This window comes from Astyanax mexicanus, chromosome 2, assembly GCF_023375975.1.
Source record: "Astyanax mexicanus isolate ESR-SI-001 chromosome 2, AstMex3_surface, whole genome shotgun sequence".
Lineage (NCBI taxonomy): Eukaryota > Metazoa > Chordata > Actinopteri > Characiformes > Acestrorhamphidae > Astyanax > Astyanax mexicanus.
In genome coordinates this window covers 34199493-34211786 of record NC_064409.1, presented here as the reverse complement: position 1 = coordinate 34211786, position 12294 = coordinate 34199493, and the positions used below count along the sequence as shown (strand labels likewise).

Genomic DNA, 12294 nt, shown 5'->3' with positions numbered 1-12294 from the left:
GTTTATGGCATTGCTTTACAGTCCACTAGATATTTTACATTTCTCCTCTGAACGCGCCGGCAGGAGAAGACTGACACTTTTAATAATGCCTTGGCCGTTTATATTATGGCCAATTTCCTGCCTCCAGTCAGTAAAATATGTAATTTCATATTGTGCGTGTCCTCGTAGAAGTTCCCCCAGCCGCTCGGCAAACGTGAACGGGTCACGTTATTAAAGGCAAATACTGGAGGTATTGTAATTGGTCCTATTTGAAATGTCCCTGAGCTCCGTATAGCCTGAAGCAGCCCTTAACAGCCATGTAGTATATCACATCCAGCAGAAGGAGCTGTTTTAATATCAGCAATAAACAGCGTACCAGGCTGACGGAGCCCCTTCTCCAGAGAGGAGATAATGTGAGGGCTTTTATTTTTAGAGAATCTCTACTAAATTCAAGCTGCTTTCATGGTCAACATGAGGCTGCACTACTGGACCATTTAGGCTAGAGATGTGGAGTACTTGCTCTTAAGTAATTTGATGATGTATTTGTGCATGCATGATAGATGCTTCACAAATCATATCCTATGATCATTAGGTGCATTGGTTCTTCACGTCCTCAGAAATGAAGTGCAGTACACACAAATATGCTAATGGCAGTGCAGCACACGTGACAAAGCATTTTAAAGAATGACGAGTGAAAGCCTCTAGAGCAGTGGTTGGCAAAAGGCATGAAATATGTGGCCTGTAGGAATGGTTTAACTATAATGAACCATAATAATAAAAAATAAAATGCTTCTCTGGCAAGCTTTTATTTACATTCCTCCCCTTTCTCTCTGTCACACTCGGAGTGACTTTAGTTTCCGCCCGTTCTCTTGTTTTTACGCCCGTTCTTGGAATCCCTATCTCTTTATAAGGGCGTTTTTTCCCCTGATGTGTTCCAATTCACTAGCCGGGGCAGCGGTAGTGTATTGGACCATGACCCTGATGACGCATGAGGAGCAGTGTGTTTATTTATTTATTTATTTATTTATTCCTTCTTCTTCATTACATCTTACCTTTAAGACCAACTGTTATGCAACCCTCTGGGCTGGAGAGCTACTAGTCTGTAGCACTTCATCCCATTACACTTTATTTTCTATACTTTATGTCTATGCAAACATGTTGAAACAGTAGTTGAAGTAGTATCTTTAGGCTTAAGGTGAAAGTTTAGTATAAAAATCTAATGTAACCAGTTTTCTTCGTCTTTTCCTAAAAATCAGAAACTGATACAGTAACTTCAAATGCTATTTAAATGTCCTGTCCTGAATTATGCGGGCAATATGGGATTTGTCTCTTTCAGATTTAAAAAATTATACATTTTGACACCCCCACATTTGACATAAAATATTAGTACTCTCAGCGCTGTTTCTATTGTATCACAAAATAATTCATTCCGCTCGATGGAAAGGAAAATACACATACCACTAAAAGTCCACTCCAGGTTTTTGGGTATCCTAAAACTGGAGGATGTCAGGTCAGCCCCGTTGCCATCTAACAATATACAGTTTTTGCTAAAAAAACAAAACAAAAAAAACAATTTAACCCATTTTTAACATTTAATTTAACACATTAAATTAATGTTTAACAAATAAATGAATTATTCGAAGTAAGCTTTGCTTTATTTACTTTAAGTAACAGTAGAGTATTCTTAAAATAATTAGGTATTCACAAAATGAACCCATAAAGTCATTGTTGGTGATAAATAGCTCTTGAATTAAGTCGTTTTGTAGGTAAAATTAGATGTTTATCAATCTGTTAAAATACACTAGAATGCAACAAAAGCTATCTTAAACATCAAGTGTATGTCACCCCCACATTTCCCTATGACCCTATTAGCTCCAGGGTTGTGAGCTCCAATCCTAGGGGCTAAAATCATACAGGGTAAGATGGCTTTCCTAGTTTAGAATTTGTGTTTAGAAAAAATAAATACTCTCTACTGTAAAAATGTATTTAAATATTGTGATAGAATAGTAACACTAAGACAAAGGGACTATATATACACAGGGAAGTGGGTAGAAAACAGGAAACACCTGGGGACAGGTAATGAGGGGCAGAGTTACAAATGAACACATGTGGGAGCACATGTGCAGGTATGGAGGACACAAACAGAGACAGACAGGAGAGACACAGGACAGGACAAAAACATGCATTCACCTATGTATTTTGTCAAATCTGTGGTTTTAACAAAATGTTGTAAAAAATCATGGTTCACTGGATTCTGCTGTGAGAGTTAACTTGGTTAGCTAACATACTGAACATTATAAACAACCAATCTTAGATTTGGGAACAAGCTGTCAGTTCTATAGTATATATTTTTTTTAATCCACTTGTTTCTAAATGTTTGTTCTGATTTTATTTACGCTGTAGCACTTTGAGACTTCTTTGAAATGTAAAGTGCATTATAAGTGCAAATAAAATGTATTATTATTATTATTAAATTAGTAAATGAGAACATACTGTACATACAGTATTACTGTACAACCAAGTGCATTAGTTTGAGCATTGCAGTAAAAAATCTGCAGTGATATTCTTACAGAAGAAATGTAACGTTCACAGGTTTTACTGTTTGGAAAAAGGCATAACCTTCTTGTTTTCTGTTGTAGGTGATTTGCAGAATTTTCTTCAAGGTCCCATTCCATCGTTTTTTGTTTTTTTTTTCCGTTGTAAAATGTCTAGTTGTGGTCTCTAGTATAAATGAATGCCATGTGAGCTGTTTTTTTTTGTGTGAAAAAGGTGCTCCAGTGTTTTTGAATAGCCCTGCTTTAGTTCACTGGATTAGTAATCTCTGAAGAAGGACAGGATTTAGGTTCTTGCTCATGAATATTCATAAACACAATCAACATATCGCCTCTGATTGGCTAACAGTACTGCAGCATTGAACGCTACCTGCCTTTCCCCACAGTCAATTTTACAGCTGTAAAACAAATGTTTCAAAACAAATGGACAAAATGTTTTCAGAGATACAGCATTAGTTGTAAAGATACAGCACTGAGTGCCAGGTAGAGTTAACCCTTTAACCCTTTAACGTCAGACTCTCTGCATCGCTCGGCCGCGGGGTGGGCAGGCGGGAGGTTTAGTAATGCTACTCTCCCTGCAGCATTGATAACATTTCTTTCAGCTAAACTAACTCTACTAAACTCTTACCGCAGACTTGGTGATTCGGTGCTTTTGCAGTTTAAAACATCAGAGCCTCAGAGTCCGCTCTATATCATAAAATCCGTCGTGAACAGCACCTGCTTTGACCGGTGTTCTGTCGAGTTGTGCTGCCTCGTCAAACCATGCTTGTCGATAAAACTGCTGTAAAGCTGGTATAAACAGAAGTGAAGATCTTTAACTGACAAGACAGTGTCGGCTCTGCTGCCGCCCGGCTTTAGCTCTATCTGTAGGCAGTTGCGAGCAGAGATGCACAAGATGTTGACGTAGACATGGGTGCTTTTTCTCATGGTCTTGTTTTTGAGTATTTTTTTTCTTAGCTACTGCAAACAATGAGCATTGAAGAACAGTTTCATGTGCAGCATGAATATACAACTTGGAGGCACCTACTGTATTTCATAAAGAACAAGAAAAAGTGGATTTTAACAGAAGACGACCTTTTAGTACTAAAAAAAAAATTGGTCTAACTTGCTCCTGGACGCCATGCACTGCATAGATAAAAACTAAATCATCCACCCAAAAGTCTTCATTTTGTCTTCATTTTATAATGATTATTATTTATTTATTAATTTCTTTAACATATTATAGACACAAGCTCTTTGATTTTTTTAAAGAAATATTTAAGCTCAAACTGTTCCTTGTTTAATAGATGTTTGTCTGTCAAGCTTGGTTGACTAAATGTTTGAGTTTGGAAGCTTGGTTGACTGTTCCCAGGATTTAGGATGTTTGGAACTAAAGTCCAAACTCAACTAAAGGTTTGGTTATTAGATGTTTGCTCCTGAAAGATTGGTAGATTGCCTTCAAGTAATGAGACATTTGAACTTGGAAGCTTAGTGCACTGTTCTCTCTTTGGACTCTGTTTGGACAAAGAAGCTTGGTGGACTGTTCTTTTGGTTAATAGATGTGTGAGCTTATAACCTTTTGGTGGACTGTCCCTAAGTTATGCAATGTATGAGCTTAGAAGATTGGTGAACTGTTCCTCGGTTGTATTAGATGTTTGAAGGTGGAAGCTTGGTAAACTGTTCCCTACTTACTAGATGTTTAAACCTCTGAGCTTGGTAGACTTTCTCTCTATTTGGTGGACTGTTCATAGGTTACTAGATGTTTGAATCTATAAAACTACAATTCGATGTTTAAAAAAAAATACAGCTTTCAGGATCTACAGGCCTGTAAATGGTACAGTTAGTTCAGAAGCAAAGCTGTGACCATGTTCACAATGAGAAATAGCTGAAAGTAATATAACTAATGGTATGAAGTGATAATCACTGTAGGTTATATGATTATATAGATCGATTTCTGTATTATGGTGGCTGTGTTGTGGTTGGCCCCAGTCTTCTCCTCCGATGACTGAACAGTGCCACAGGGGAGAGATCGCAGGACCCTGGCTTCCTACACACACACACACACACACACACACACACTGAGAGAGGGAAATGTGTTTTGGCAGCAGGACAAATGCAAGCCAAAGCAATCTGAGCTGTAGAAAAGAAGCAGAGATCTAAATAACAGCAGCGCAGCCTCGCAGTAACACACACACAACTCCATCGCTAATAATGATAAACCTCTTTTATTTGGAATATACTATTATTTGCACATGAATCGACACATCTCTGGGAGTATAAATAGTTCCATTGTTTTTATAACATTATCATACAAATGTACACACAGTTTGATTCAGGCAAACCAAATACCCAGAAAAGAGTAAAGTATTAAAAAGCACAGAGAAGGACCAGAACCCTACCAATAACCGAGCCTGTGGAGACCAGTCAAGAAAGGTTAATGGAGAGACTGGCTAATAATCTGCCTTTGGGCAACTGGCATAGGATGATTAGCAGAGATGCCAGCCAGGATCAGAGTGGAACAATCCACCAAAAAAATAGAATCTTTAGAGAGAAATTCAGGAAGAACAAACCCAGAGATAGACAGCACCAAAACCATCAGCATTGAGTTCACTTTCAGTAGCATCTCGTAAGTTTTCTGTTCTTAGGAGACAGCATATGATTGTGACACATCTGCAAACAACTGTATCAAAAGGAGTAAATCCCTTTAGAAAAACAGCGGCAAACTTCATCTTTTGACCTCTACCAATTTTGACAGCATCTAATGGTCTAAATGTTAAGTACTGTACATCACCTTCACACTATATCCTATATAAAATGATTCATTTTCTATGGCTCTCATCAGTTCTATGTTCTATGTTCTGTTCACCTGATGTTTGCTTCTGAAAGCTTAGCAGATTGTCTCTAGATTCAGATAATCTTGGGGCACTGTTACTATATTTAATAGATATTTGGACAGACAAGCTTAATAGACTGTTCTATGTTTAATAGATGTTTGGATGAACATACTTGTTACTTGGTTATTTAGTAATGCTTGTTACTAAAAGCTTAAAACTATGGTAAACTGTTCCTAGGTTATTAGATGTATGAGCTTAGAAACTTGGTAAACTGTTCTTAGGTTACAGGGTTCCTGCAGGTCCTTAAAAAAGACATTTTAAAATGTCTTAAATTTTAATTTGGATAATTAAGATCTTAAATTGTCTTAAATTTACTGTAATTTAGCTGTAGGTATTACATTTTCAGACTGTGCACTTAATGCCAGTGGAAAGGGCACATGCTAACTTTAGCGGTGAGTAAGCTAACGTTACCAGAAAGGGAACTAAGGTTAATGGAGAGCTAGCTAATGTTAGTGGCGAGCTAGCTAACATGCTATCAAAATAACATTTGTGGCGAGTTAGCTACGATACCGGGGAAAGAACTAAGGTTAGCATAAAGCTAGCTAACATTAGCAGTGGGCTAGATAACATAGTAACATTAGTGGCAAGTTAGCTACATTAGGTTTTGATTTCCAATACAACACATTGTTTTCTACCAAAGAAATTATGACTACATTTTGGGTCTTAGATTATATTTATTGTGGTCTAAAAATGTCTTAAAACACATTTAATTTGACTTGAAATGGTGCAAGAACCCTGGGTTATTAGATGTATCTTAAAAACTTGGTAAACTGTTCCTAGGTTTTTAGATGTTTGATCTTAGAAGCGTGGTGTAGTGTTCCCTGTTCACTAGATGTTTGACCAGCTAGTTATTGGACTATTCTTAGTTTACTAAACATTTCAGCTTAAAAATTGGTGAACCGTTCTTTGGTTATTAGATGTTTAAGCTTTGAGGCTTGGTAAACTACTGTTAGATAGATGTTTTTTAAACAGGTATGGTTGACTGTATGCACTGAAGCGTTATCTACAGATGGGTCCTAATCAAATGCTGTCTCCACAAGAGAAAGGCAGTGAAATCAAGACCCAAATCATTTAACATTGTCAAACACCAACAGCAGTAAACATCCCAACATCACACTAACCATGGTTAAAGCGTGCACAGGCACACATACACACACAGTTTAGTTTAGTATTCTCCCTGCCAACAAAATACATGCAGACAGGCAAGGGCATATATCAAAAGATATCTGAAGTCTGAAGAGGTTTGCATTTAAAGGTTTTACTTTATCATAACAAGTTCATAAAGGTTTCTTTGTTTTAAAGAGAGAAAGATTGAGAGAGATAGCAAGAGAGAGAGAGAGAGAAAAAGAGAGAGTTTATGGCACTTACTATTTCTGAGCTCTAGTAGACGTCGGATCTGAAGAGCTTTATCATACAGTGATCAACATACAACACTGATACAGGTAAAGACACACATTTCTATGCAATCCTGATGTGTCACTGTCTGGCACTGTAATAACTGACAACTGCAGGAATCCTACATAATCATAATCATAGTCTGGAAGATGCCTACAATAAATAATAATAATAAATAATAATATTTTTTTCTAAAAAAGAAGGATTTTTAGAGCTATGCTGTCGAGGAACGATCTTTAGTTCCTTATATAACATTAAAAAAAAATGTTTCTTTTAAAAAAAGACTCCTCCAAGAACATGATTTTCAACTCTAAACATTCTAGTAATTAAATAAATGTATTTATGTTTTGACTTCATTACCTCTGATTTGAACTTTAAACGTTAATAGTGTGAGTCTTATAATAAACCACTGATTTCTTCTCAGTGCTTCTGTAACATGACTTTTCACTTGGGAATTAAAACAAGAGAATGAAGAACTTGGAAAATTTTTACTCATCATGATTGAAGATGCCATGCCTAATTACAGTGCAGTCATCGCTAATAACTCCACGTTGCTCAATCGCGTGCACACCACATTAACAAAACAGCTTCAAATGGTGCATCAAAACAGCTCTGATGCTATAGCTAAAATTTCCAGTACCACTACGACTGTTCCGACTAAAACTCCGTTTTCAGTAAATCCTTAGAACGTCATCAGAAAACACTCTGCACAAATGAATCAGGGTGAATAACACCGCTTTCAACAACTTCATCTTCTCATATGGTCAAATTAGCGCTCATCAGCGTTTTCCCAAAGAAAACACCCTGAATGTCCACATCTCAAACAGGTGTCTCAGCTCAGACTGCATAAATATTCCAAACTACTCCAAACTGCTATTACATTAAGAACAATGGACACACCAGCTGGGGATATAGTGCCTCCCTCCCCCATTGAGAAAAAAAATAAATAAATAAACTCAAAGAAAAGACTGAAAGTAACTAAAATATGAATAATAATCCAGTGACTTGCTACAGATTGTCATTTTTAATCTTTTTGTTAAAAACATAAACACAATAATAAACAGTGATGATGCTACACTGATCAATTACCCATTTTATGGTCGGTGGGTATTTTCTGATGTTATTTGGGATCCAGAGTTTGGTCCTATGTTCATCGAGGCACACCAGGTCAAGTTGCAGTAGAAAAGGTGATGCACTAAATTAGGTGAGGACAGTTATTTGATTTAAATTTAAATTGCAATGGAAAATGTTTTAATAATGGTGATATGATTTTTTTTATATAAACTTCTGATATACTGATGTGCATTATTTATAGCATTTGTCACTGAATGTTTTTTTTTTTTACGTTACAGAATGCATCACATTTTAAAACTTTGTAGTTGCAGACATCCATTGTGGCCAATCCTGGCATTATTTTGTGACTTATTTATTGGCCAAAATTATACGGCAACTGTAATTATATTTGGATAAAATAACAAAAAAAGCACTTTCAATGTTTGGCAGGAAGAAAAAATTGTATTCCTACTAAACAACGACGTTTTTCTTCTTTGAAAAGCAAACAAAACACATTTAAGCTATTTCATTTTTACAATACTAAAAAAAGAACACCTTTTAAAAAATGTTATATATTATATTTCAAAGTGTTTACAGTTATTATATTAGATTTACAGCTCTGGAAAAAAAAAAATAAGAGACCACATAAAATGTATGAGTTTCCTTGACTTTACCAATTTGAAAACCTCTGGAATATAATCAAGAGGAAGATGGATGATCACAGTCATCAAACCAAAATGAACTACTTGAATTTTTACACCAGGAGTGGCATAAAGTTATCCAAAAGCAGTGTGTAAGACTGGTGGAGGAGAACATGCCAAGATGCATGAAAACTGTGATTAAAAACTAGAGCTAATCCACCAAATATTGATTTCTGAAAGCTCTGCAACTTTTTTGTTATTTCAGCCATTTCTCATTTTCTGCAAATAAATGCTCTAAATGACAACGATGTTCATTTTGAGCAAACAAACCTATAAATAGCAAAATCAGAGAAACTGATTCAGAAACAGAAGTGGTATATAAGCTGTATATTATATGGACCAATAACAAAAATATTTGAATGTCAATTTTGGCCATGTAAATAAACACAGCACATCACCTTTTCCAGTGTTGAATCTTTTAAAAGTTTTTGGCAGTTTTCCAGACTTTTTTTGGAGGATTCAGTATCAGGGTCAGTAAGTATCACCATCTGATGCATTAGACTACATACTGCAACCTGGCTTCATTCAATAAATTAGATGTTGAGTAAGATGCTGCTACTACTACCACCACTATAGCACGTTTCATATTGCCTCTATGCAATACGCATACATAATTCTTTAGAAATCTGTAGTATTGAATGAATCCAAAGTGTCAGGGAAGCAGAAAGCAGCCCTAACTCCACTTAACTCCACTTAAAGTTCTTCAAATATGTGAATATTAGAGCCAGGTGTGTTAGGGGTGGAGTTAGGGATGGTGCAGAACTGTAAACACTAAACAGGGCAGTGGGTTTTATCGTATCCTTCTGCAGTTATACTTGATGAACAATGAAACCAGCGTCTCTGGGAACTATCCTTCCATCACTTCAAAATGTGTGAAGTGTTCCTCTCCAGCACATCAAGGCACACAGCAAAGACATAATCATTTAGAACACATACTGAAGCCCCCCAAAAAGAAATAAATTAACAAAATAAATAAAAACTTCATCATAGAACTGGAGACCAATTCTTACATATAGTACATATATATTAAAATAGCTTTTTAAATTTGATTTCTTTCCATCGTTTGATGGTTTCAGGCAGTTTGGGGAGAACAATAGTAATATTAATAATACAAAAAAAGTATTTTACTTCAATAAACATAAGCCAAACTCACTCACATGCAATAACACACACACATCCTCAATAAACAAATAAATAAGTGTTGCTACCTCACCTCACCTCACCTTACCTCAAACCTTCCAAAAACTCCAAGCCAATAATCAGCCCTTTAGACAAGCTCAAACGACTGACCGGGCACACGAAACACATGGTAAACATGGTAAGCCCACTTACAGAAAGGGGAGATAGTCAGGGGCTGTTTTTTGTTTTTGGCAGGTGCATTTATTAATGCACAGCGGGTGAATATGAACTGATTCAGGGACTGATGTGAAGATAGAGGATGGAGCAGTACGCGACAAGTTAAAAAAAAAAATAGAAAAGAAAAAGAATCCACAGGCACTGAGGTGGATACCACTAGGGAGAAAGACCCTCTGAGGACATGTGTCATTTTGTGGACAGCGACACATATCAAATAAGTATTTTCCAGCCCAGTTTACACCAGAGGCAGATGCAAACCCATACTTTGTCCTACTTAACACACTCTTATTATATTGTCTGTGTGTGGCAATGCTAATATATTTTCTTTTTAGAAAAAAAATTAAATTCAGTGAGAAAGCTACATTTTACAAAATATAGGACCGTAATAGATACAGAAAACATGGGTTTTTTAGTACAAACTTTCACAAAAATTTCTTCAAAATCAATTTAACTGAATGTTACACCACCCCACCTCAGCCTCAATTCCCCAACTAATTCCGCAACCCAAAAGCACTGGATGGACTGGATGCATCATTCCAGAGAACATACTATAGTTCCACTGCTCTACTGCTCAATGCTGGGTGTCTTTATATCTCTATATCTCATATCGATCATCAGACATATCTACTATTCTACTGGCAATGCTTCTCTACCGGGAAAATAGCTGAGTGCATCCATTACAATAGGTGTCCACAAACATTTGGACATTTCCTGTAACAAGCGCAAACTGCAGTGTGCCTCAAAGATTCTGGTGTAAAATCAGCTTCATTCGTTACAGTATTACAATGAAGAGTAACGTTGCAAATATAGTTTTATTCGATGAATTAAGCAATTGTTAATAATAATATGCTCATTAAGCACTAAACCAAACTCAAATCAAATCAAATTTATTTGTATAGCGCTTTTCACAACTGGTGTTGGCACAAAGCAGCTTTACAGAAACATGATTACAGGACAACTAACACCCCTGCACCTTTAAATGCCATGGAAAAAGACTAGACACTTTTTTAAATTGGAGTCTACTACAGTACTACTAAAGCCCCTTGACAAGGCTCAATGGTCAGCAATGAATATTTTAGTAAGGTTGCCAGTTTTATGATGCAACGTGTACAGGAGTGTTAGTTTGCCGTTGTTGGTTTGTTCTATAGCGTGTTATTAATTATGGGTGATTTCCAAAAACAAGGTCTACCCAAGCATTTGGATGCTAATGGGGTCCTGCAAAATGACAGCATGTCCTGAGAGGTCTATATCAGGATTTATTTCAGCAATCTTTCCTGATTTATATATTAAACAAGTTTAAATTACGGCCTAACCAGATGGGCAAATTGTATAACAAAATGTATAGTTTTAAAACTGATGACCAAAACACTTTTGATACATTTTGATAGCCTTGAGAAGCTATTCACTAGAAGATGCTCAAGAAGACCAACGAAACAAAAGTAATTAATCTTATCAAATTGACATGACACACGCCCATAGGAGAGAGCACTGTATTTGGCAGTGACGAGATCAGTCATGACTGGTGTAATTGTAGAACACGGGTAGAGGACCTCTGTTTCGCTGGGGTAAAGGCAAGGCTGTCCACCCTGTTGCCCACGTGGGCCGAGGCCGGCCTCAGAGGCCAAGGGTCAAAAGTCTTAGCTCATTTATCATCTGCTGACCCACCGTCACTCACAGGGCAACACAGAGCGAACACTTCATCAGTCTTAAGCTTCCCGGGTCCAAGGCTTTCTTGTCGTAAGCAGGCGCGCTGGTGCCCAGGGTTCCGATAAAAAAAAGACTTGTGTGGCAGGATGCGGTCTAGGGTTTGGCGTCATCAAGGGGCGGGGCTTCTCTAGGCTAAGGTCACGATGGGCAGTGTCCGAGTCCACTCAGGAGCCAGAGCAGCAGCAGCTGAAAGATGGCCATGAGCCAAACGGGCGGAGTCAGACCGGATGCCCCGCCACAGTCAACATCTCGTTCCTTTATCCAGTGTGTGTGAGAGAGCGAAAGAGAGAGAGAAAGTATAAGCAAGGTAAAACACATATAAACATGCCTAATAATGAGTATAGAGCATAGTTATTATTACCATACAGCTACATGCTGGAGTTTTCTCTTAAATCATTAAAATGCAGAGCAAAACATTTGTGCTTTATGTCATTAGAGCTGGGATTACAGCAGCAGATTAAGCTCATTAGTCTAATTCATGCAAATGTAAGCAAATGAGACCAAGAGAGAAAAACAGGTGAAGAAATATGAGACCAAGAAAGACAAATCGAAGAGAGAGAGGAAAGAGGAGGAGAGAGTGTGAGAAAAAATAAATAACAGAAAAAGGAGAGAGAAAGATAGCAGAGAAATACAGAGTGAATGACAAAGAAAGAAAAAGAAAGATACAGTAGATATATA

General features: G+C 37.0%; 1 protein-coding gene across 1 annotated transcript in view; it reads right to left on the bottom strand.

Moving 5' to 3' along the window:
* Nucleotides 1-4719: 4719 nt before the first annotated feature.
* cacna2d1a (calcium channel, voltage-dependent, alpha 2/delta subunit 1a) overlaps nt 4720-12294 on the bottom strand; it is a 177651-nt gene continuing 170076 nt past the window's right edge. The window contains exon 38 of the mRNA XM_049474268.1: nt 4720-11871. Within this exon, the coding sequence (XP_049330225.1) occupies nt 11755-11871 (117 nt within the window). The 3' untranslated portion in view covers nt 4720-11754. The remainder of the gene's footprint in view (nt 11872-12294) is intronic.